Below are 27,942 nucleotides of genomic sequence, written 5' to 3'. Positions count from 1 at the left end.
AGACACATTGATTATGAGACCCTGGGAATATCCTCTCAATACCTCCCCCACTCCTCCATTTGGTAAGGCAGTTGGGGGGAAAAATTCTTTCTAACAAAGAATATAAAGTTTTAAAAAAACACATAGAAATCTAAGTTTTACTACCTTGGGTTTTCTTTTTCCTTAATTAGCAGACAAAATGAGAAGATTATCCTCTAATATATTTTTTTGTCCTATTGTTTTAGTACTGACTGACTTTTCTTGACCCCATTTGGGATTTTATTGGCAAAGATACTGGAGTGGTTTGTCATTTCCTCCTCCATTTTATTTTGCAGATGAAGTCCTGTTAAGACAAACAGGAATAAGTGGCTTGCTTAAGGTCTTTATCTTTAGTCTATTTTACTGTCAAATTGGGCAGGTAGGTGACAAAGTGGATACAGTTCTGCCTGGAGTCAGGAAGTCACTCTTTGTGAGGTCAAATCTGGCCTAGGATACCTACTAGCTATTTGAATCCTGAGCAAGTCATTTACCCCTGTTTGATTCCATATCTTCATTTATAAAATGAGTTGTATGAGGAAATGGCAAACAGTTTTACCAAGAAAATCCAAAATCTGGTCACACAAAGTGTCAGATATGACTGAAAAAAAAAAAGATTTAAACTAAATCAAATAAAAATATGTTAAATGATTTACAATAGTGACACAAATATGCTTACTGTCCATTTTTCTTTTCTTCTCATATAATGCTTTCCTTATTTCCTTCCATTTTGTTAGTACATATATCTTTTTTTCCTTTTTTTTCATTGTAAGAAATTCAATATTTTGCCTATGATTTTCATCAGCATTATCCCTCCAACTACAAACAAATATCTTAAGTCTTCTGTGCTTTTTCTGTGAGTTTCTTTGATTGAAAAATTCAGTTCTCTTCAGACAGTTCTGATAAGCTCCAAATTTAGCCAAGTTGATCTTTGATCTTCAAATAAAAGGTATTTTCTGAATGTATATTCACTTTGCTTTACTCTAGCAGCCTGTCAAGTCTTGTGGAACCTGTAAAACAATACTCTCCATAGACATAGCCTTTAGAAAACCGCCATGTCACCAAAACTTATCAAGATTGTCCTTTATTGAATAATACTACCATCTATTCCTCATTTGTGGCATTCAGTATACTTCACCATATACTTTATTTTCCTATCTCTTTCATTTTCTTTTTCTCTATTTCCTTTTTCTCAATTTTCTCTATATTATTTGGACTACAGAACTTAAAACTGTTTGGTTTTTTTTTTTCATTTCCTACATATTTGTCTACTAATAAAGAGAAAGTTTTACTTGTGTGAATGTGTGGATACATGTTTGATCAGTATAATGCCATACAACTTGGAAGTAGAATTTCATATATGGCCATTACAAGGATATTTGTTCTTCCTTCTGGGGGGGGGGAGAGAGAGAGAACCAGTGGTAGTAGGGAGAGGATAACAATAAAAATTGCTTGGTTTTAGAACTTCCATTCATTTTGAGCAGTGCTTAAAAGGAAGAAGAAATAGCAGCTATTTTTCTTTCTCATTTAGGTGATATAACTACTGACTTGACTTTTCAATTGCTCTCACTATATGAAAAGGAATTACTATAATTCCTTTGAAAGGTGTGCTTTTAAACCTAACTCTCTTGAATTGATCCCAACTATGCACATTCTGTGACAATAATTTCCTTCCAAGTAGTCGTTTCAATGATTAGAGTACAATCTGGCATGGAAGAACATTTTAAAAGTTTGATTTTGGAAGTTAACTTAGTGTTTGTCATAGGATGATACAAATTAAGAAATTTTATTTGTGAATAAATCAAAATATATGACATTAAATCTTCAGTGCCATTTCCATGATATATTCTGGAACAAAAGAAAAAAAAATACAAAAGGTTTACATCTAAAAACATTATATTCTCAAAAACTCAATTTAATCCTGTAGGGAATTTTCAGTGGTCAATTATCAAGGGAAAGATATTGCTCCCCTCCAAACACCCCTTTCCTGGATTCCTTAACAAAGAAATAGAGAACAGGAAGAAAGAAAGAGAAATAATATGGTGATCTAATGGACATTGTTCTTATATGTGACCTGCAAAAGAAATTTAAAGGGAAAAAGGAATATAATGTAAAAATACACATAAAATAAACATAAAACTGGACAAAAGCAGGGAGAAAGAAGAAAAGGACTGATGAAAAAGGACAGAATTGGAGATAGAATAATAATATGTCAAAAAGTCAACAACTTCAGACACAAAAGGCTGATTGTAATTTCTCTCTGAGGTAGAAAAAGGGGGAAAGGGAATCAATTTGTAATCAAACCATCTTAATTGAGATAACTAATACTGATTTCATTCCTCTTTTCCTCTTGTATACTTTTGTTGTTGTTTTGAAGAATATGAGGAAGAGTAGGGCAGCTCAAAAAGAGCTATTATAATAGAAAATTACTTACATAAAATAAACTAAATAATCATAACCAAGAATGTGAATGAAATGAACTGAATTAGAAAATGAAAGTGGGAGTAAAATGGGACAGCTACTTTTTTTTTCAAGAAATATTTAAACATGAAGATTTTTATATAGTTAAAAGGAGAGTTTGAAGGAGATTTAACCACATCCATCAATGCAAAGGTTATAATTATTCTTTCAAAGAAAGCCAAAAAAAAAAAAAAAAACCACAGATATGTTTAAAAAAGAGAAGATTAGGGCAGCTAAGTTGCACAGTGGTTAAGAAAGAGTCAGGAGGACCTGAGTTCAAATCTCAGACACTTAATACTTCCTAGCTGTGTGATCCTGGGCAAGTCACTTAATCCCAATTGCCTCAGCAAAAAATAAATAAATAAATAAATAAATAAATAATAATAATAATAATAATAATAATAATAAAAGAAAGAAGCTCAAAATTTCTGTTGCATTTAAAAGCCCTATAGAAAAAGAAATAGTCATGATATTGATTATTTTTATGCCTGTGAATTTATGTTAAAATATCTACATACATGCATTCAAAATATTGAGAGAAGTTAATCTTCCCTTAAGATAATGTGTGCCTAAAATAATAAAAGAAAATTTATTTTTTATTAATTTTATAATTATAACATTTTTTGACAGTACATATGTATAGGTAATTTTTTACAGTATTATTCCTTGTACTCCTTCTGTTCCAAATTTTTCCCCTCCTTCCCTCCACCCCCTCCCCTATAAGGCAGGGATCCCCATACATATTAAATTAATATGTATTAAACATCTTATAGTATATCCTAGGTACAATATCTATGTTCAGGACCAAATTTTGTTGTTGTTGCAAAGGAAGAATTGGATTCGGAAGGTAAAAATAACCTAGGAAACAAAAAACAAACAAAAAAAATGCTAACAGTTTACACTCATTTCCCATAGCTGCTTCTGTCCATCATTGATCAATTGGAATTGGATTAGCTCTTCTCTATGTTGAAGATATCCACTTCTATTAGAATACATCCTCATACAGTATCATTGTTGAAGTGTATAATGATCTCCTAGTTCTGCTCATTTCACTCAGCATCAATTGATGTAAATCTCTCCAAGCCTCTCTGTATTCATCTTGTTGGTCATTTCTTACAGAACAATAATAATCCATAACATTCATATACCATAATTGACCCAACCATTTTCCAATTGATGGGCATCCATTCAGTTTCCAGTTTCTAGCCACTACAAAAAGGGCTGCCACAAACATTTTGGCACATACAAGTCCCTTTCCCTTCTTTAGTATTTCTTTGGGACATAAGCCCAGTAGTAGCACTACTGGATCATGCACAGTTTGGTAACTTTTTGGGCATAGTTCCAATTTGCTCTCCAGAATGGTTGGATTCTTTCACAACTCCACCAACAATGTATCACTGTTCCAGTTTTCCCACATCCCCTCCAACATTCATCATTATTTGTTCCTGTCATCTTAGCCAATCTGACAGGTGTGTAGTGGTATCTCAGAGTTGTCTTAATTTGCATTTCTCTGATCAATAGTGATTTGGAACACTCTTTCATATGAGTGGAAATAGTTTCAATTTCATCATCTGAAAATTGTCTGTTCATATCCTTTGACCATTTATCAATTGGAGAATGGCTTGATTTCTTATAAATTAGAGTCAATTCTCTGTATATTTTGGAGATGAGGCCTTTATCAGAACCTTTAACTGAAAAATGTTTTCCCAATTTGGTACTTCCCTTCTAATCTTGTTTTCATTAGTTTTGTTTGTACAAAAGCCTCTTAATTTGATGTAATGTTTTTTTTGTTTGTTTGTTTGTTTGTTTTTTGAGGCTGTCATTAAGTGACTTGCCCAGGGTCACACAGCTATGAAGTGTTAAGTGTCTGAGACCAGACTAACTCAGTCCTCCTGAATTCAGGGCTGGTGCTCTATCCACTGTGCCACCTAGTTGCCCCCTTTTCATCTTTTTTTTTTTTAATTTGATGTAATGAAAATTTTCTATTTTGTGATCAATAATGATCTCTAGTTCTCCTTTGGTCACAAAATTCTTCCTCCTCCACAAGTCTGAGAGGTAAACTATTCTATGTTACTCTAATTTATTTATGATCTCGTTCTTTATGCCTAAATCATGGACCCATTTTGATCTTATCTTAGTATGTGGTGTTAAGTGTTGGGTCCATGCCTAGTTTCTGCCATACTAATTTCCAGTGTTCCCAGGAGTTTTTGTCAAATAATGAATTCTTATCCCAAAAGTTAGGATCTTTGGGTTTGTCAAACGCTAGATTGCTATTTTTATTCACTATCTTGCCCTGTGAACCTAACCTATTCCACTGATCAACTAGTCTATTTCTTAGCCAATACCAAATGGTTTTGGTGACTGCTGCTTTATAATATAGTTCTAGATCAGGTACAGCTAGGCCATCTTCATTTGATTTTTTTTTTCATTACTTCCCTTGAAATTCTCGATCTTTTGTTCTTCCATATGAATTTTGTTGTTATTTTTTCTAGGTCATTAAAATAGTTTTCTTGGGAGTCTGATTGGTATAGGACTAAATAAATAGATTAGGTTAGGGAGTATTGTCATCTTAATTATATTCGTTAGCCCTATTCAAGAGCACTTAATGTCTTTCCAATTATTTAAATCTGATTTTATTTTTGTGGCAAATGTTTTATAATTTTGCTCATATAATTCCTGACTTTCCTTTGGTAGATATATTCCAAAATATTTTATACTATCGACAGTTATTTTGAATGGAATTTCTCTTTTTATCTCTTGCTGTTGGATTTTGTTGGTAGTGTATAAAAATGCTGAGGATTCATGTGGATTTATTTTGTATCCTGCAACTTTGCTAAAGTTCTGAATTATTTCTAATAGTTTTTTAGCAGAGTCTTTGGGGTTCTCTAAGTATACCATTATGTCAGATGCAAAGAGTGATAGTTTGATTTCCTCATTACCTACTCTAATTCCTTGAATCTCTTTCTCGGCTCTTATTGCCAAGGCTAGTGTTTCCAGTACAATATTGTATAGTAATGGTGATAGTGGGCAACCTTGTTTCACTCCCAGTTTATTGCCATTATATAAGATGTTTACTGACGGTTTTAAATATATGCTCCTTGTTATTTTAAGGAATAGTCCATTTATTCCTATACTCTCAAGTATTTTTAGTAGGAATGGATCTTGGATTTTATCAAATGCTTTTTCGGCATCTATTGAGATTATTATATGTTTTTTGTAAATTTGGTTGTTGATATGGTCGATTATGCTAATAGTTTTTATTAATATTGAACCAGCCCTGCAATCCTAGCATAAATCCCACTTAGTCACAGTGTATTATGCTGGGGATGATTTTCTGTAGGCCTTTTGCTAATATTTTATTTAAGATTTTAGCATCAATATTAATTAGGGAGATTGGTCTATAATTTTTTTTCTCTGTTTTCAGCCTACCTGGTTTAGGTATCAGTACCATGTCTGTGTCATAAAAGGAATTTGGTAGGACTCCTTCAATCCCTATTTTTTCAAATAGTTTACATAGCACTGGATTTAGTTGTTCTTTAAATGTTTGGTAGAATTTACATGTAAATCCATCTGTGCCTGGGGATTTTTTTCTTTGGGAGTTGGTTAATAGCTTGTTCTGTTTCTTTTTATGAAATGGGACTATTTAGACTATTTACTTCTTCCTCTGTTAATCTGAGCAAGCTATATTTTTGAAAGTATTCTTCCATTTCATTTAAGTTATCAAATTTATTGGCATAAAGTTGGGCAAAGTAGCTCCTAACTACTGTTCTCATTTCCTCTTCATTAGTGGTGAGTTCTCCCTTTTCATTTTTAAGACTAACAATTTGCTTTTTCTCTTTACTTTTTTTAATCAGGTTTACTAAGGGTTTGTCTATTTTGTTGGTTTTTTCATAGAACCAACTCTTAGTTTTATTAATTAATTCAATAGTTTTTTTTGTTGTTTGTTTTTTTTACTTCAATTTTATTAATCTCACCTTTTATTTTTAGAATGTCAAGTTTCATGTTTGTCTGGGTGTTTTTAATTTGTTCCTTTTCTAGCATTTTTAGTTGTAAGCCTAATTCGTTGACCTTCTCTTTCTCTATTTTATGCAAGTAGGCCTCTAGAGATATAAAACTTCCCCTTATTACTGCTTTGGCTGTATTCCACACATTTTGTTATGATGTCTCATTATTGTCATTTTCTTGGGTGAAGTTATTAATTATGTCTATGATTTGCTGTTTCACCCAATCATTTTTAGTATGAGATTATTTAGTTTCCAATTATTTTTTGGTCTATTTTCCCCTGGCTTTTTATTGAATATAATTTTCATTGCACTGTGGTCTGAAAAGGATATATTTACTATTTCTGCCTTACTGCATTTGATTTTGAGGTTTTTATGTCCTAGTATATGATCAATTTTTGTATAGGTTCCATGAACTGCTGAGAAGAAAGTATACTCCTTTCTGTCTCCATTTATAGCTTTTGCCAAAGATCTATCATATCAAACTTTTCTATTATTCTATTTACCTCTTTGACTTCTTTCTTATTTATTTTGTGGTTTGATTTATCTAATTCTGAGAGTACAAGGTTGAGATCTCCCACTATTATAGTTTTGCTGTCTATTTCTTCTTGCAGCTCTCTTAATTTCTCTTTTAAAAATTTAAATGCTGCACCACTTGGTGTGTATATGTTTAATATTGATACTGTTTCATTATCTATGCAACCTTTTAGCAAAATATAATGCCCTTCATCTCTTTTAATTAGATCCATTTTTTGTTTTTGCTTGATCTGAGATGAGGATGGCTACCCCTGCTTTTTTTACTTCACCTGAAGCATACTAGATTCTGCTCCACCCTTTTACCTTTATTCTGAGTGTATCACCCTGTTTCAGGTGTTTCCTGTAAAAAACATATAGTAGGATTCTAGCTTTTAATCCAGTCTGCTAACTGCTTCCTCTTTATGGGGGAGTTTCCGCCATTCACATTTGTGGTTAGAATGACTAATTTTATATTGCTTGCCATCCTGTTAACCCTGCTTATGCTTTTCTCCTTTCCTTCCCTCTTACCTCCCTCCCCAGTATTAAACTTGTGAGCATCACTTGCTTTTCACAATCCTCCCTTTTTAGTATCGTTCTCCCACCTTAAAGTTCCTCCCCCTATTTTATGCCTTTTCCTCACAATGTCTGTATTCCCTTCCCCTTAGCTTACTCCTTCCCACCCACTTTTCAATTAAGTGGAAGAAGTTTCACCATAAATTGAATATGTCAATTGATGAACACTATGTTCATCCCCCTCCTTTCTTTCTCTCAGATATAATAGGTTACCTTTGCCTCTTCATGAGATGTAGTACCACTTTACCCTTTTTATGATATAATTTCCTTTCCACCTCTGGTTTCTAGGACAAATTATACATGTGTTATTTACATATTTTTATGGCAGAAATATAGTTCTCAAGATTTCTTTTTACCTTTTTAGAAATCTCTTGAGTTCTGTATTTGAAGATCAAACATTTTGTGTAGATCTGTTTTTTGTTTTTTTTTAAGCTGGGTTAGAACTTTATTTTTTTTTAATTTTATAATTATAACTTTTTTTTGACAGTACATATGCATGGGTAATTTTTTACAGCATTATCCCTTGCACTTACTTCTGTTCAGATTTTTTCCCTTCCTCCCCCAACTCCCTCCCCCAGATGGCAGGCAGTCTTATACATGTTAAATATATTACAATATATTCTAGATACAATATATGTGTGTAGAACCGAATTTCTTGTTGCACAGGAAGAATTGGATTCAGAAGGTAAAAATAACAGTTTACACTCATTTCCCAGTGTTCCTTTTCTGGATGTAGCTGATTCTGGCCATCATTAATCAATTGGAATTGGATTAGTTCTCTATGTTGAAGATATCCACTTCCATCAGAATACATCCTCATACAGTATCATTGTTGAAGTGTATAATGATCTTCTGGTTCTGCTCGTTTCACTTAGCATCAGTTGATGTAAGTCTCTCCAAGCCTCTCTGTATTTCTCCTGTTGGTCATTTCTTACAGAACAATAATATTCCATAACATTCATATACCAAAATTTACCCAACCATTCTCCAATTGATGGACATCCATTCATCTTCCAGCTTCTAGCCACTATGAAAAGGGCTGCCACAAACATTTTGGCACATACAGGTCCCTTTCCCTTCTTTAGTATTTCCTTGGGATATAAGCCCAGTAGTAGTATGGCTGGGTCAAAGGGTATGCACATTTTGATAACTTTTTGGGCATAATTCCAGATTGCTCTCCAAAATGGTTGGATTCTTTCACAACTCCACCAACAATGTATCAGTGTCCCAGTTTTCCCACAGCCCCTCTAACATTCATCTTTATTTGTTCCTTTCATCTTAGCCAATCTGACAGGTGTGTAGTGGTATCTCAGAGTTGTCTTAATTTGCATTTCTCTGATCAATAGTGATTTGGAACACTCTTTCATATGAGTGGAAATAGTTTTAATTTCATCATCTGAAAATTGTCTGTTCATATCCTTTGATAGATCTGGTTTTTTCATCGAGAATAGATGGAATTCATTTATTTCATTAAATGTCCATCTTCTTCCCTGGAAAAGGATGCTCATTTTTGCTGGGTAAATTATTCTTGGCTGCAAACCAAGTTCCTTAGCCTTTCGGAATATCATATTCCAGGCCCTTCGTTCCTTTAATGTGGACGCTGCTAGATCCTGGGTTATCCTTATTGTGGCTCCTCCATATCTGCATTGCTTTTTTTTAGCAGCTTCCAATATTTTTTTCTTCATCTGATGGTTCTTGAACTTGGCCACTATATTTTTTGGTGTTTTGATGTTAGAGTCACTTTCAGTAGGTGATCTATTAATTTTTTCAATGTCTATTTTACACTCTGTTTCTAAAATGTCTGGGCAGTTCTCTTTGATAATTTCCTGGAAAATAGTGTCCAGGCTCTTTTTTTCCTCACATCTTTCAGGGAGTCCGATTATTCTCAGATTGTCTCTCCTGGATCTGTTTTCCAGGTCTGTTGTCTTTCCAATAAGGTACTTGACATTCTTTTCAATTGTTTCATTTTTCTGGTTTTACTTGACTACTTCTTGGTTTCTCCTTGAGTCATTCATTTCTACTTGTTTGAGTCTAATTTTCAATGATGTATTTTCTTCACTCACTTTTTTTTTATATCTTTTTGTAATTGTCCAATTGAGATTTTAAGTGAGTTTTTTTTTTCTTCTATGGATTTTTTTTCCATTTCATCCATTTTATTTTTTAGAGAGCTGTTTTCTTTTTCCAGCTCACTAATTTTATTTCTCAATGATTTGATCTCTTTATCCACTCTGCATGACTTCTCCAGACTCTCTTGCCAAGCTTCCCTTTCCTTTTCCCATTTCTCTTCTAGCTCTCTTGTGAGAGCCCTTTTGATTTCGTCTATGAGAGTCTTATGTATTGAGGAGCAGCTCATATCCCCCTTAGGGGGTTCCTCTGTGGAGAGTCTGTTTTTAGTCTCCTCAGGGTTTGAAGTCTGTTCTCTCTCCATACAGAGCCCTTTTAAATTTTTTGTTCATTTTGTCAGTGCGGAAATCAAAGAAAAGAAATTGACAAGAGAAAAAATTGGTCTGTTTTTTGGGGGGGAGAGGGATGGGTCTGGACGGTGTTACCGGGCTTCCTCTACAGATTTTGGGAGACAGTAGGGAGGTACTAGCTGGCCTGTGTCTATGCTCTGAGGCTCTAAGAAAGCGCTGAGTCATTCCGGGTGGGGGGTGGGGGTTGCTGGGTCCTGAGAGACGCCAGCTTTCCGGGGGTTTTATTCTTCACCTCCAATCTTTACACCTTCTCTGTTGCTCCTGGCTTGCTGCCAAGACAGAATATCCACACTGGGCTAAAGGTTGTTTTGCAGAAACAGAAGAGATCACACCCTTCCCCTCTCTGGTCTGAGCAGTGTATGCTGCCTGCCTTGCTCTCACTGCTTGACCTCAGTCTGTGCCCAGTCTGTTCGTCCCCTCCCCCCAGCAAACACAAACCTTTTCTGGTGAATTTCAAAGATATCTTCTGTTGATGAATATTTGTGGGTTTCTTTTCCAGTCAAGCATTAATTCTGAGGCTTGTCATGAAGTAAATTCTGAGAGAAAATGCAGAGCTCAAGCAGCTGTTTGCCTCCTCTCCGCCATCTTGGCTGGAAGGCTAAAAGAAAATTTAAATGAAGAAATAATAGTAGTTTATTTGACAAGTCAAATATTAAGTTCAACAGGTGACAATTATTATTGCTCTTTTTTGAAATAGAGCTAGAAAGTTTAACTATAACAAAAAGAAAGTAAAAGTTAAGGAATAAAATTAAGCACAAGTGAGGAAAATTCACCCCAATTGCAAATGATATGATACATTACTTATATAATCACTGAGAAATTAGAATTTGATCAGCATCTAGTAAAATATATCACAATAAAATTCAAATGTGTGTGTATAATTTGCATCAATTTTTAAAAACAGAGAATTAAGGAGATATCTCTGACAGTTATAAGTAAGAACTGATTTTAAGAAATAAAAAATATCTTCTAAATGAGCAAAACAAATGTAATTAGAAAACTTCATGGATATAATGAAGAAAGAATACATTGAAAAAATAACACCAATACTTATTTTGTTGTTTAGATTATTATTAGAAGGGGCAGATAGAAAATGTCTTACTTGATGTCTTTACTTCTGGAATTTATTGATAATATATAAACTGACCTCATAATAATATGAGGAAGTTATTAACCACGTATTCTCAACACACATGTGGCAGTTTTATAAATCCTGTATTCAGGAAGATCTGAATTAAAATCCAACCTCAGATATTTGTTATGTGTGTAACCCTAAATTAGTCATAACCTCTATTAGCCTCAGTTTATTCATCTAGAGAATGAGGATCATTAAAAGCATCTATTTTCCTGGATTTTTTAAAATAATTTACTTAGATAATAATTGTAAAGTGCTGAGCATAGTATCTGGCATATAGTAACTATGTAAATGTTGCTTATGATTATGGTTATGATTATCATCATCGTAAAAATACTTCATTACATTATATTAATTATCTCATTAGAGGTCCAGATTTTGGCCTGGTCTGGAGAAATATAAATCAAAGGAGCTTAACTCTGTAATGTTCTGTTGTCTCCAGAAACTGCTGATGGCTCTCTGGGAGGAGATCTGCTGTCTCAACTCAATCTCTCGGCCATATTCTTCTTTCTGTAGAACAGCCAACTCTTACCTAGAGTAGACTCTAGACTCTCCCTTGCTCAATGTTTCTTCTTTTATCCTCCCAGAGAATGGGCGTGGAATAACTCAGGGGCTTCTGGGATAAAATATTTCAACCAATGAACTTACTCCTCTTATGCATGCAAGCTCCTCCCCAGAAGTTAAAAGGGGTAAAACTCCCTGTAAAGGCCAGAACTAGAGAATTGCTAAGTACTGACTTAGCACTTAGTAATATCTCCCCCTTTCTTTTGATTTAGAACATAGGGTGGTCATGACCTTGAAACATAAATGCACCAATATGGGAGGTATTACACATAATTACATAGATTACATAAACACATAGTAACATAACACATGCTAGAAGTATGTAACAAATAACATGATCAAATTATCATCAAATGTCCATAAGTCCATTGTCCATTAGTCTCATCTTGTGTTAGGAAATCCAATGATTCCTGCTGGTTTTAAAGTTCTTTAACAGTCTTCTTATTAGCCATGCTCTTTCAGTGTCAGATGTTTCTTAGATTTTCTCCTTTGTTTTGAGGTCTTTCTCTTTTTCTGTCTCTCTCTGATGGACAAGGTGAATACAACTCATTGGCACCCATCTGATTCCTTCTCCTTCTGAAGAAATACAAGCAAACCCTCTCCCCCAAGCAGTTAACCTATCTGGTCCCTTCCATTCACCACTTTCTGGGTCTCTCCACATGACCTGGCGATTATCTAAGGACAGTGGAGCTGCTTGCACTGGACACTGCCCTTCTGCTGGGTTATAAAACCTGTCTGCTAGAGCCAGTGCATCTTTGTGAAAAATTAGAAAATTAATGGTATAGAGAACTAAAGTTAGAAGTTCTCTAGGGCTACCTGTGGCTCCCCCTTTCTTTTGTTTTTGGAGGAGTGTCTTAATGTCTCTGTTTCTTCTCTCTACTATTGCCTGACCTTGTGGATTAAAAGGTATTCCAGTAGTGTGTAAAATCTTATACTGCACACAAAAGTGTGCAAAATGTTTAGAAGAATATGCAGGTCCATTATCTGTTTTTATTTCTTGTGGCACACCCATAAGTGCAAATGCTTGCATAAGGAATTCAGTGACCACTCAGGCTGTCTCTTTTGCTGTTGGCACTGCAAAAGTGAATCCTAAAAAGGTATCTACCACCACGTAGATAAAAGACAGACGACCAAAAGATTTATAATGGGTCACATCAATTTGCCAGATTTCACTGGGTCTCAAACCACGAGGATTCTTTCCTGAAGGGAGTGTAGGAGCATGGAAAGGAATGCAAGCTGTACAGCTTTTTACTATGCTCCTAGCTTCCTCTCTTGTTATTCTAAATTGTTAATGTAAAGCCCGAGCAGCCTGATGATATTTAGAATGAGATTCTTGTGCTTCCTGAAATAAAGGGGTACTGGCTAACATTGTTAAAAGGCGATCTGTCTTTGAATTTCCATCAAAAATAGGACCTGGAAGTCCACTATGTGAGTGGACATGCAAGATATAAATCTTGCCTGGATGCTTTCTCACTTGCTCTTGAAGTTCCTTAAAGAGCTGATAAATATTAGAGGCTGCAAATTTTATTTGGGCTGTGGCAATTCTTTGTACTACACTGAATAAGCTGAATCAGTAATTATATTTACATTTCCTGGGTAATAAGTAAGAGCTAGCATGATAGCAAATAATTCATTCTGTTGAATGGACTGAAAAGGAGTCTTGACTACTTTATGGTTAAATCATGAGAGTATACAGCACAAATATTATGTGGGATAAGTCCTGAAAAAATATACACATTCTATACTAACACACAAATTAATGTATGATGTGAGACCATCCCAGAATGGCAAATTTTATTGGCCACAGCTCCAAATTTTGCACATGGGTCTCCATTAAAGATAACCCGGCTACTACATAATTGGTGATGGATTTTTGAAGAAAAGGTTTCTAAGGTTCCTTTTAAAGGACCAACAATTTTTACAGATGCCTCCAAAGAAAATATAGCTCTTACTATCATGCTAGTAACTAACTCTAACAAGATCATAGGGCTGAATAGTCTAGAAATGTTAGGTTTTGGGCAATATTATGTTGAGGAAGAAAAGAGAATTTTTTTTTTCTTGCAAATGTTCCAAGTTACCATATGCAAACCTCATCTTTCTCAATAAACCAACACAAGGAGATCTAATAAGAATAAGCAAAAAAGTAGTAGAACCCTTTTTTTTAAATTAAGGTTACACTGATAGCTATTAATTAATTATTATAGTTGTTTTTCAAATGGTGAATGATGAAAAAACTGGCATAATTTTTGTTGACAAATTTCTGAAAAAGTTTGACAGTCTTGATATTGTAGAGAAAAAGAGATAATATCATAGTTTGATGAGGCAAGGGGTGAAGGATAGATTTGTTGTTGGTGATGATTTTATTCATTGTGAAAAATAAGATTTTCTGAAGGCAGATAAATAGCTACAATAGTCTATAAATGATGGTTCATTTGACCTGCTTATCTTATAACTGCACATAAAAGATCCCTTCCCTTTCTTTACAACTTTATTAAGTGGTCCATATAATTGCATTTGTTTTTGGGTTTGTTTTTTTGTTTTATGTTTTTTGCTTTTTTGTAGTTAAAAAATCAAGGTATAGAACATTTTTACTGTTGATACATAAATAGGAACTCTTACCAATGAATTTTCCTTTTCAAGTGAATTACATTTATGGTGAGCCTCAGTATCATAACTTACTTGAAAGTCAGTATGATGTCATGGTGCAGGGACATTGTTTTAGAAGGCTTAGGTTTGATTTCAGACTCTACCTTTCATCTGAATCAGTGGTTAGTGCGGAAATGAATTTTAGGGCTCATGCACACTTTCCTTGCCAAATGTGGTAACTGAGGGTTAGGATGGGAAGTGACTTGCCTATATTTTCATGAGTAGTATGTAGCAGAGCTCACACTAAAAATCAGAACTTCTGCCTCCAAAGTCCAGTGCTCTTTTCCCCAATAAATCAAATTGTTTCATTTGTATGACCCTGAAAAATGCAGGTTATCCCTAGAGATCAGATTGTTGACTTATAAAATAAGAGGTTAGACTAAATGATCTCTACAGTTTGTTATAATTCAGAAACTTGGGGTTCTTAAAATATTCTATTTTTTTAGTAAATTCTTTCTTGGAAAATATACTGTCTTGTAAGGTATTGTGTTTTGCCTAAATTTGGTATCATCTTTATCAGCTAAAAAAAAAAAGACACACAATAGGAACTTAATAAATGCTTCTGTCCAAGTATGAGATCAATGAGGAAAGAGATAATATTTTATAAAACATTTCCAAAGCCTCTTCCCCATCTCACCCCATTCACCATAATGTTATATATAATTATTTTAAAATAATTAAATTGGATTGTATGAATAATCCAATCTGAATTTGAATCAATATGACCTGCTTTGGATATAGTACAGGTTAAATTATGATCTCCAGGAAAAAAGCATATACATTATATTGTTCATTCAACAAGCATATAATAAATTCCTGCCTCATGGCCAAAGTACTAATCTTTATGCAGGAGATCCAAATCCAAAAAAGGAAACCATATCTGCCTTCAAACCATTTAAAATCTACAGAATCAGGGCTATTAAGACATCAATTGTTTGTAATACAAGTAAGACTTTGTTTTAATATCCCTTTATATAATACTAAAGAGATGATGTGTTCCACAGGCCTGGATGGGTCTAGAGTTCTGGAGTTAAAGAAATTCAATGATTTCTGATTATTTTATTTCTCATAGGCAAAGGCAGCTCAAGCATCTCATCCGACGTGAGTTCAAGTACAGATCACACACCGACCAAAGCTCAAAAGAATGCAGCTACCAGTGAAGGTAGGCATCTGGTCTTCATTATCTTTGGCCCCCTTTTCACAGGATTGGCTATTTTTGGAAGGAAGATAAAATGTGTGGGGTTTAAGCCTGTTCTACTGAGTGGGAACTCATGAGATTCTTTAAAAAGGAAAACAGCTAAAGGTTTTCCAAGTGCCTTATTTCATTTTTTTCTTTTTTTTATGTACTGCTGTTGCTGTGTGTAAAAGTTGATTTGATGAGATTTAAATCTCTCATTTCCAAGGCTAATGTTGGAGTTTCATGAAAACATAATGGGCTGATTGTATTGAAGATTGTATTGTATTATGTATCATGTTTTTTCTATGAAGAAAACTAAAATTGTAAAATCCCTGATTTGTGCTTGATTCATCATACCAGGAATTATTCACCTGAATTGTAGATTTGTGACAGTGTGCCAAGGTCAGAGTTCTGTAATTCACCTGATCAAAGATGGTGGGAAGGGAGGGCTGTGTGAATGTTATATTAGGGAAACATGGAAATGTTTCATGCTGTTGGGCTTAAAACTTTTCTTATCCATATTTTTACTGAAGAAATTGGCATTGTTTAACCTTGGGTCCTGGAATTCAGCCTCTTCCTTGCATTTGAGAAACTCTTGGCTAGTTGTTCATTTGGTTGGTGAGAGGGGGTCTAATTGTTATGACAGTAGTTATTTGAGGCAAAGTAGATCCATCTGTGGAATCTGACTTGTTCATTCTCAGTTTAAAACAAAATTTAAAAACTCCCTTTCAAAGAAATCTTCCTTTCCATATAAGTATTTGTACAATACTTGATCAGTTTAAAATAGCAAAATTATCTGTCTAAGCCATTAGAAATATTTATCATGAAATACACATTTATGCATTTCAATCTGATTTATTTGTGAAATGGAGATGTCTTTTTCTTGGAAGTGCAATGACTTATTGAGGTCTATTATTTATTTCTCTTTAAGTTTCAAATTCTTGCTATCTGTTGACCCAAACCAAATAAAGTGGTCTTTTGTTGCTACTTGTCTCAAACCTTATTTGCTGAAGTTTTATTTTATTTAGAACTGATATATTAGTTAAAAATGTTTAATCTGGAATGCTTCTGATGTGAGAGGGAATGTGGTATAAGGAAAAAAGTGTTGGACTTGGAATAAGTAAATACCTGAGACCAAGTATTTCCTCTTACACTGGCATACTGCATGATCCTGGGAAAGTCCTTTAAACTGCTTGTGACTCTTTTTCTCCATTTGTACATCAGAGAAATTATAGCTACATTATCAACCTTTTCTGGTGATTATAAATATTAAAGTGGAAAACCTGTTGTCTGGAAAACATTTTGTAAAACTTTTCTAAGGGCTATATAACAATAGTAAGAACTTACATAGTGCTTTAAGGTTTGCAAAGTACAGGGTGTGTTATTTCATTTGATCCATGATGAAGGGGACAGTTTATTTTGCATTTTATATATGACTAAGCTGAGAGAGACATTAAGTTCCTTGTACAGAGAAACACAGCTCTTAAGATTTTGTGGCAGAATATGAACTTAGGTTTTCCTAACTCCAAGTCCAATTCCATTACCTAGTTTGTGAGGGATCCACAATTTTTCTCCACCAACACAGATCAGAAACATGCCTTAGTCAATAGTCTTCATTAGTTTCTGGGAATGAAAGTAATTCTCACAATGTAGGGAGAAATTTGCCATTTCTGGTCTCTGAATGAAAAATATATAATCCATTTATAGTTTTAAACTAAAAGTCTTTCTTGATGTTTGTTCCTTGATGTTCTTTGATGGAACATATTAGAGTTTGTGTACTAGTATAGACTTGGAGAACTTCCCTTCTCTGATGAAGCTTTGGAGTAGGAATTGAATGGACCTTTCGCTCTGTCTCTCTGTCTCTCTCTGTCTCTTTCTCTGTCTCTGTCTCTCTCTTTCTATCTGTCTGTCTGTCTGTCTCTCTCTTACTCTCCCTTCTCCTTCATATAGAATTATGGATATAGACATGTGTATAAATATGTATAATTCACCTATGAAATTATATTAAGGGTATGTAAATTTCATTAATTTGTTCTTAGAACTTGTTTGAGATGTCTCTAATCACAACTCTGTTATTGCATCACCAGCAATTCCATGAAACAATCTTCTGTCTCCCTCCCTCCCCTACACCGTCTCCTCGCGTCTCTCCTCTCTCTCCCCTCTCTCTCTCCCTCTCTCTCTCTCTCTCCCTCTCTCTCCCTCTCTCTCCCTCTCTCTCCCCTCTCTCTCCCCTCTCTCTCCCCTCTCCTCCCCCTCTCTCTCCCCCTCTCTCTCCTCTCTCTCTCCCTCTCTCTCCCTCTCTCTCCCTCTCTCTCCCTCTCTCTCCCTCTCTCTCCCTCTCTCTCCCTCTCTCTCCTCTCTCTCTCCCTCTCTCTCCCTCTCTCTCTCCCTCTCTCTCCCTCTCTCTCCCTCTCTCTCCCTCTCTCTCCCTCTCTCCCTCTCTCCCTCTCTCTCCCTCTCTTCTCTCCCTCTCTCTCTCCCTCTCTCTCTCCCTCTTCTCTCTCTCATCTCTCTCTCTCTCTCTCTCTCTCTCTCTCTCTCTCTCTCTCTCTCTCTTCTCTCTCTCTCTCTCTCTCTCTCCTCTCTCTCTCTCTTTCCTGTCACTACAATTTATTTTATGGTTTGAATGAAAGTAAAAATCTAAAGCTAAGGAGTTGTGAATTAATATCTTCATGTTTTTTAAGTCATGACTTTCATCAATTCCCTTATTTTTCTCTTATCCAAAACAGAAGATGCAAATATCTCTAGGCTGAATCTTTAGGGGCCTATGGAACTCTTCTAAGTTTCCAATTGTTTGCATTTGTGCCCTGAAAATTCTACAGGGACTTACATTTATTTTGTTATTCCCCCTAAGAAACTCCTTATGGCTTTGGCTCAACCAATGTTTTATGAATTTTGTCACTATGTATTTTCTGTCATTCTGAGGCTAGAACCAGTTCAAAAATTAGCAAAATCTGCAGTTCATTTGAAAGAGAGTTTTTCCCAACTGTGGTAAATTAGTGTGGAATTTGTTTCCAGCTTTTAAGTAGCAATACCCATCATTGTGAAGACAGTATCCATTTCCTTCTTGTCTTAAATCCAAAAGAAAAGTGTTTATGCTTCAATGAAATTCATTTAATAAAGTACATTTATAAATATGTTTTATGTGTTTGCATTTTTAAAAAAATCATGAGAATTCCAAAGAAGGTGTTACTAATTTTAATTTGAGTCTTTGCCATATTAACAATTTATTCTGGGATTTATTTGTCACATAATTGGTCCCAGAAATGGGGTATTTGTCACATAATTGGTCCCAGAAATGGGGCTGTCACATGGAAGAGAATACCAGTGGCTGGTGCTAATGCATACTGCATGTGGACAGCAGAGCACCAAACCTATGTGTCAGGATCAGTTATTGGAGTTTCAAATCTACCTTTTTTCACACTGTTAAATTTAGTGAAGTATATGACTATTCTCTTTGCTGAAAAACATGGTTGAAGATACTTGCTGTTACATAATAGGGTTAATAGAAATCTAAATTATGTCTTTCAGAAGATTTACATAATGACATGTAAAGTCATATGTTATTGTCATTAGACTCAATCTGTTTTTTTTATATTTAGAAATGATTCTCATCTTCAATTGTAGTGAAATAATAATCGCTAACATTTCTTTGTCACTCCAAGATCAGTTAAGCACTTTACATATAATATCTCTTTATAATAACCTTATGAAGTTATTGTCTTGGGAGACATTATCCTCCTTTTACTAATAAGAAAAACTGAGGCTGAGAATAATTTAATGACTTTCCTAAGGTCCATACAATTATTAATTATATAACATATGTCATATGTGTATAATATTATATAGGAAATATTATAATAATATCTGGGCATTATTTCTGTAATATCTGTAACATTATTTCCAATTCCTTGGGTTAAAAAACATTTTTCAGCTGACTTCTGAATTGTGCTCTCTCAACGGGGTTTGGAACAATAATTTATTGCTAATTCCAGGAGTGGGGATAAATATTTAACAGGATTAGGGGAAGGTGGTGTTCACATCAGGAAAGACCAGTCCAGAGATTTTGAAGAATCTATTGCTTTTTTTATGATCTCACAACTAACTTTAATCATTTCAGAATTCAAATTTAACATGCATTTATTTAGTACTGACTACATGTAAGGCAGTGTGCTAGGTTTCATGGATATAAAAGTCCGAAAATTGCAGCTTTGCTCTTATATACTCATGGGGAACTAATGGAGAAGAGGGGAAATAAAAACATTTCAAAGGGAGGAGTAATGGGAGAAAAAAATCTTTAAAAATATTTCCATTTCCTTTAAAAAAGTTTTTTTTAAGGATATATAATTATTTAAAACCACGCATTTAATGACCAATAGATGTATGGATTTCAAACTCTAATTTAGACAAGTAGCACATTATGAAAAAGTAAGATAACTTGAACAGATTGAACTTTTATACTCTATACTGCCTGTTATTCAGATTTTTCCAGTTTAGCTATTTTTTAATATAATTACAATATTAAATATGTCATCATACAGTACACTACAATAATTTGGGAGGGGTATGATTAAAGCAAAGGCACAAGGATTGAAATTTTGGGAGGGTTGGTCAATACAAGGTTATTGTGAGGATTAAATAACATCATATATGAGCAAATCTTAAAGTGTTATATAAATGCTCCCTGTTCTTGTTACTATATCAATCAAAAAAATTGTTTCATCTAGATGAAAATAGTTTTTTTTCACTAAGTTCTTTGCTTAGCAGAGCTGACTAAACTTAGAAAAACTTTGCCATTTTATGATTGCCTTTTTGTAAAGGGGAGTTTGAATGATCAAATTAAAAATGCAATATTAAACAGCATAGCTAGGTACTGGATTTGGAAGGGGGAAAAAAGAAATTTCTAGTCATGTCTCTTTCAGGAAATTGTGCAATAGATTTGTGAAGTAATCCTACGACCTCATCAAAATAATGTGTGCTTATCATTGAGTATAAAGAATGTTCTGGGTCTTGCCCACTAGCTTTGCAAATGAGGAAAAAAATTCTAAAAAAGCATCATTAAAGCCAGATGCCCAAACATTTCCAAAATCATTGAAATGAGAATTAGCTGCAGTCAGGCCTGTAAAATATGAAACTATAAATACTGTAAATCCTCTTATGACTTTAGCTTCTGGGCCTTCAACAATCATTCTCATTCATACTTTTCTTATAAAGCATCTTTTTTTTATAGAGGTGGTTAAAATGGTCTTTGTAACAGTGATAGAATTAACAATTCATTGATAAATTAATCAGGATATTTACAAAGAATTAGTAAAAAAAAAAAAAAAGAAAAAGAAAAAGAAAAGAAAAGAAAGAAAAAGCTTTTAAAATTTAATATTTTAAAATTAATTTAAATTCACTTCATATTCCTTGATCATTTTTAAATAATTCAAAAATACCTATATATGCAGAGATGAGATATTTTCCCTTTCTCATTCATAAAGTAGTCTAGTGACTATTGATAGACTCGGCTTTCTTCTATCTAGTCAAGAAATATTCCATCTCTATGGAACCAGTGGTATAAAAGTTGAGATTGATAAACAAGGTCATTTTCAGAAGAAAATGTTAAAAATACAGATTTTAAAATTCTTTAAAATGTGACCAGTTTGTGGAAGCTAGGTGGTACAGTGGTTAGAGCACTAGGCCTGAAATCAGGAGGACCTGAGTTCAAATGTAGTTGTAGGCACTTAACACTTCCTAGCTGTGTGACACTGGGCAAGTCACAACCCAATATATATATATATATTTCTAAATTCATGTTTAATAATTAAACATTCAGTCATTAAATTATTAAATCACCAATTTCAGTTATTCATTTATCTATATTTATAGTTAAATCTTTACAATGCCACTGAGACATAATCAAGATTTTATCTTGCATTGGTTGACAGAAAACTATTCTCCATCATCTTTGAATGGAATGTTTCTCTCTCTTTTTCTACACTTAGACAGGGTGAGGAATCCTAATTAATCTGAGAAAAAAAAAATTCTATCTTGTATTACACGTCATCCTTATGTTCCTCAGATTTGGGACTAAACCATTTATTGTGAACCTAAAATTCCTCTTCTTGACTTAATGTAAATTGGGCTTGAATGCTTATACTCAGTTCCATCCATATTTCCTTTATGCCTTGGGAAAAGATATGGCTTTCAGTGTTATAGGTCAAAGATTATAACTCCCAGGAGAGAGGAAAGAGAGGAGGAAAAGAAAAGGGGAGGGAGAATAAGAAGGAAGGAAGAGGAGGGAGGGAGAAAGACAGACAGAGACAGTGGCAAAGAGACAGGGACAGACTCAGACAGAGAAAGACAAAGACAGAGATAAAGACATATATACAAAGAGAGAGAGACAGACAGACACAAAGACAGAGAGACAGAGAGAGACACACAGACATAGAGAGAGACAGAGATAGAGACAGAGAGAGAGACAAAGAGGCAGAGACAGAGACAGACAAACAGAAAGATAGACAGAGACAGTGAGAGGCACACATACATAGAGAGCTAGACAGACTCACAAAGACAGAAACAGAGAGAGACAGAGAACAAATGCACATATAAGAAATATAGAAAAGGGACAGGGGAAAAAAAGACTTGAGAGAATGGGAACAGAGCAACTGGAAAGAATTAGGCTATGCCTTGCTAAGATGGAATAGAGATTGTGCAAGACTAATGGAAAGCCTCTATTCTCATATACTTAAGCTCCCTGTACTCTTGCAGAAAGGGGAAATTAGGAACTCTATCTGTTAGAAGGCATGTAATGGAGTTCAGAGAAATAGTTTCCTAATAATCACAATTGAATTCTAATGATTCAAATCCAATTCTGTGAATGGGAACTGTCAATACTAAACTCAAGAAGTTCTTATATAAATATGATGAGGAAACATGATCATCATGTCTAAACCACCACTTCAACCATTAGACAACACATAGGAATTATAGGGTAATTGTTACCCTTCATGCAATTAGAGAACAACTTCACTTTTTTGGATAGCTAGTCCACAGTTTGATTTGGATAGTTGTCCAAAGTGGAATAGTTAACTGTCATAAGACTAAGTCCAGCAGCAGAGAAACAAGCTACCAACAGAGTAGTATTGGTGAAATGAATAAATGCAATGTCTTGTACATTAGATCCAAGTGATAAAAATAGGTTAAATCTGAGCTTGGCTTGGAAACAATTCATACAAACAGAAAACAAAGGGAAGTTAGGAAACACTTCTAGTTCTCTGCTCCCAACATAGCTCCAAAAACTCCATGGGAAATGGAAGAATTCAACATAAAGAATTTGTATATTACAAGGTTTCTTGTAAGAGAAGTCATAACACAATAACCTTGTATTGGTCAACCCTCCCAAAGTTTCAATCATAACGATGAAGATATTTAACCTTTTTTAAGCTTTATCTATACAATTAGGAAACTGAAAAATGATTTCTAAGTTTCAATCCTTGTGCCTTTGCTTTAATCATACCCCCCCAAAATTATTGTAGTGTACTGTATGATGACATATTTAATATTGTAATTATATTCAAAAGTAGCTAAACTGGAAAAATCTGAATAACAGGCAGTATAGAGTATAAAAGTTCAATCTGTTCAAGTTATCTTACTTTTTCATAATGTGCTACTTGTCTAAATTAGGGTTTGAAATCCATACATCTATTGGTCATTAAATGTGTGGTTTAAGTAATTATTTATCCCTTAAAAACCAACCTTTTTAAAGGACATGGAAATATTTTTTTAAATGGGAGAAAAGGGAGTTACAGAAAGATTTCTTAAAGAAATTTCAAGGAAGAGAGTGAGTACTTTTAATGGGAAAAGTCAAAGGAAATGGCAGCTAGATTGAACCTAGGGGAAGTTAAGGATTCTGAAAGTCAGAGATTAATGATTGTAAGCAGCACTATATTGAATTCAGGGAACAATTAGCATTTCAGCTCATAAAACACAAAATGCATAATGTGAAATGATGTGAAATAAGACTTGAAACTTAGGTTGAAATCTTTCTGGGATTACATAATTGCCAGCCTTGCCATTTTTTCCCAGTGGCAATAGGCAACTACTAAAGGAGTTTGAAGAGAGGAATGAAATGATCAAATTATGAACATTATTTTTGGCAGATATGGGACGAATATATTGGAGATGGTGGAAACTGAAGGTGAGGAGATGATTTTAAGGTTATTAGAATAGTCCAAGTGAGAGGTAAAAAGGACTTCAAATAGGACATTAGTGATGATAGAAGGCCAAAAAAAGGGAAATGGGAGAGATATGAAAGAATTCAGGTTGATAGGACTTAATAACTGATTGTGTTGGAAATTTAAGGGAGAGAAAAAAGTCAAGTCTTTGAAGTCAAGATTTCAAAAAGTCTTATGTTTCAGAACCAGAGGACTAAGAGAATTAGGTACTATCAATAGAAACAGGAAACTTTGGAGTAAGAGGACATGAATTCAATATTTACTAAATTTTGTCAACAAAGATCTAAGTGGAAGTCATGACTGCTTCTTTGAAAAAATATACATCCAATTCTAAGAGGACAATCATATTTAGGAGATTTAGGAAGCTTTGACTAGGGAAGGAGACAGCATGACAAGGTGGAAGGTTCTATATGCTGGGCCTTTGACCTTTATAGTCTCATGGAATCCTAGAATTTAGAGGTAGAAGGGCCCTTTTTTTTAAAGATCTGGCTTTTAGAAAATAATGATCTCAAAATTCTGGAATAAAATAAATCAATTCCTTCAAAAAAAGATGAAGACAATTGAAGAATATATAAAATTGGTGAGAGAAGATGGATTGAAAAAGGGAACAGGAAAAGGAAGAAAAACACAAGAAATAAAGAAAAGAAAGAAATGATGCTCAAAAATTCTACTGGTTCACAACTTAAAGTCCCAACTGGGCAGTTGTGGAAGAGCTATAGACACTGAAATGAAGAAATGAAGAAGATAAGTTTCTCCATGTAAAGAAAGTGAACAGATAACATTTTTGTGTTTTTTGCAAAAGCTGTTGTACCATTTAGAAGTAATCTACATATTCTTTTAGATACTCATGATCCTTAATGTTTCTTCAACCAGAGTCTTTCACAGTCCAACTTAAGTTCTATTTGTAAGATGTAGAAAGTATTTGTGGTATAATGGATAAGAGTACCAGATTTGGAGTCAGGAAAATCTGAGTTCAAAACCCATCCTTGAAGTTTTCTAGTTTTGTCATGGCAGTCATCTCGTTTAACTACTTACTTACCATCAATTTCCTTCTCTGTAAAATGAAAATAATAAAAACCCAATTATTGTATATCTATCCAACAATGCTGTTTTGAAGCTTAAGTTAATAATTTAGGAACACAAACAGTTGCAATTAAGTTGCAAATTACAGTAATTCTTCCAGAGCATGTTAATCGTGTATTAAGTATATTTTTAAAAATGTATTGTCAATATGAAGCATAAATACAACACATTGTCTTCTCTAATAGTTTTCTCCACGTTCCCACACCAAGCACTGTGCTCCACTTTTAAATGTTAAATAAATTTTAGTTGAATTGTATTGAGTTGTTTATAAATTATCATAATTTGGCCCATTGTTATCCAGAAGTTCAAAATACTGGACTGAAAACATGGAGTATAAAATAAATTACCAAATATTATCTCAGGTTCTATTTTTTGTCTTAGAGTTATTATCCTATACATAGCATTATGAAATAGCACATGTGAAGCTTCAATTGTAAGGGCATTAGGTTTCCATGATATTCAGGACACCTTCAGGCAATGATTGCATTTTTAAAATCAGAATTTAAAATGAAAAAGAAAAATATTCTGGAAGGACATCCAATTAGTGAGAGGAAAATGTGTTCTAATTCCATCTATGTTTCTTATTGCTTCTCACCAAATATAATATTCAATACATAAGTAGAAGCAATGATTTAACTGCTTTAAATAAATAATTTGTTTCAAGCATGAGCAAAAACTTTTACATGTAATTAAACATGATACTAAATTGTATCCATTATTAATTACGAGAAGCATTTCAGAATGTACTGAGCAAACTTTTTTTTGAATGAATGAATAAACAAATTCAAAAATAATTTATTGGATTGTGTTTGAATAAAATACTGTGTAAGTCATAGTGTAGGTCTTAATAAATGTAAGCATGGTTCTTACCCTTGCAAAACTCATCATCTCATAGTGAATATAATATACATAAGAAGGTTCTTCTGCAGGTCACATATCAAACGAAGGCTGATGAAACCAATGTGAGTAAATCCTGAAAGGATATGTAAAGACCTATAGATTTCAACAATGCTCAAGCTGTGATCTGATGAAACAGAGAATGAGTATCACTAATGCTCATCCTATAGTTCTATTGGGGCACTTTGTTTGCCATATTACATTACTAAATAGCATCAAACACAATTCCTTGTATCTTCCACATAATGGTCATTTAATTAATGTCAGATTTCTTCGTGAATTAATTTATGTTGAATTTGGAATCATCTGAATTCTCATCTATTTTATATAAGCTATTGTCTCGTCATGCTGCCTCTTATTATGCATTTGTGAATTTTTTAAAACTTAGAACAAGGGACTTTTCATTTTTCCTTATTAAATTTCATCAGGTTAGGTGTGATCTCTCATTCTAGCCTATCAAGATTTTTTTGGATCTTATCCTGTGTGTTTTTAGAAAGGCTAATTTGAATGTCATGAACAGTTTGGAAAGTTACTTCAAAAATTCAAATATAATGTTTCCATCTGAAATAGTGCCTTTTTCTTTGTACTTATACTAGAAGTACTATATACTTCTTGTGTACTTACACACAAATATAAACTTGTGTACATTATACACAATGAATGTCATTTAGATTTCATATGAATTTATATCAAAATGAAAATAAAACCTTTGTCAAACACCATCCTTTTTGTACCTTTTTTTTTAAGATTTTAAGATGAGGCATTAAATAAATTTTATTTAAAGTCCCATTAATTTTATTGTATGTCATATAGATAAAGAATATAAAGGGAGGATGCAAGATCATGGAAAAATAAAAAATGTTATTATAAGTGGTAACCTTGTGAAGTCATAGGCAAAAGCTGACCTTAGAAATCAGGTTAATGCATCTGTTTACTTTTTCCTGAGGATGGACTAACTTCCCCAGGAAGTCCCACTTCCCAAGAATGTTATAATGATTAAGTAAATGATAAAGGAAAAACTTCTTTGATTTTTCTGTTATGACCTTTGTACCCCAAAGTCTAGAAACACAGGAAATCCACCTGAGATACTTGTTGATGCTAGGTAATTACAGAATAGAGTGTAATGTTTTACATTTAGGTCCAATTAAAATATTTTAAAATAGTTATTAAGTCCCAAAAAGTGTTTAATGATGTATTCAGTAATTGTAAATGAATAAATATATCACACTAAATAGAAACACACACATATCATGTGATGTTGTTTTTGAATCATTTTCCAATGTATTTGACTCTTCATGACCCTATTTGGAATTTTATTTGCAAAGATACTGGAGTCAGTTGCCATTTCCTTCTCCAACTAATTTTTCAGATGAGGAAACTGAGGTAAACTGGGTGATGCATGAGTCATGCCTTTCACTTCTTAGCATATTGGACAATTCGGTTCAATCAGGTTTTTTGACTCATTTATACAAGGCACTTAGTTAAGCACTAGGAATGATAAGACAAAGATATTTCATAGTCCTATTCACAAAGAGTTTACAATATTGAGGGAGAAGAGTAATTTCTCCCATAATCATAGCTGTATCAAATCTAATAGGATAAGTATATAAGACAAGTCTGAAAGTAACATGGAAGTGTTAAAGTAGAAGGGACCATTTTTAGCTGGGGATTGGAATACTACAGTCTTTATGGATAGGTAGCAAAAAACTGCTCTGAAAGAAAGAGAAGGCTTTCAGGAAATCAGAAATAGGGGAGATGTCTGTTTCAACAATAATAGGTAGTTCTTGGTTGGAGCATAGAGTACATAAAATTCACTAACTAATATAAACTAGGCCATAAAAGTAGGTTAAAATCAGATTACTGAGGATAAGGATAAGAAAGTGATAGTTAGGTGAACTATCCTATCTACACTATCCTAGAGTCAGGAAAACTTATTTTCCTGAGTTCAAATCTAGCCTCAGATATTTACTAAATGTGTGACCCTGGGCAAGGAATTTAGCTCTATTTGCCTCAGTTTCCTCCTCTGTAAAATGAGCAGGAAAAGGAAATAGCAAAAAACTCTAATATTTTTTGCCAGGAATACTCCAAATGGAGTCATAAAGAGTCAGACAACTGAAATGACTGAACAACAACAACAACAAAATTGGTCAGTAATGTGAATGGGAGATCATTTTAGCTTTTG

At 33.8% G+C, this 27,942-nt stretch overlaps 1 protein-coding gene across 1 annotated transcript in view; it reads left to right on the top strand.

Moving 5' to 3' along the window:
• FBXL7 (F-box and leucine rich repeat protein 7) overlaps positions 1 to 27,942 on the top strand; it is a 452,801-nt gene that overhangs the window by 132,374 nt on the left and 292,485 nt on the right. The window contains exon 2 of the mRNA XM_074279106.1: positions 15,457 to 15,546. Coding sequence (XP_074135207.1) covers positions 15,457 to 15,546 — 90 coding nt within the window. The remainder of the gene's footprint in view (positions 1 to 15,456; positions 15,547 to 27,942) is intronic.

This window comes from Sminthopsis crassicaudata, chromosome 1 (genome assembly GCF_048593235.1).
Source record: "Sminthopsis crassicaudata isolate SCR6 chromosome 1, ASM4859323v1, whole genome shotgun sequence".
Lineage (NCBI taxonomy): Eukaryota > Metazoa > Chordata > Mammalia > Dasyuromorphia > Dasyuridae > Sminthopsis > Sminthopsis crassicaudata.
Note: the sequence above shows the minus strand (reverse complement) of the source record. Positions and strands in the feature narration are given on the sequence as shown.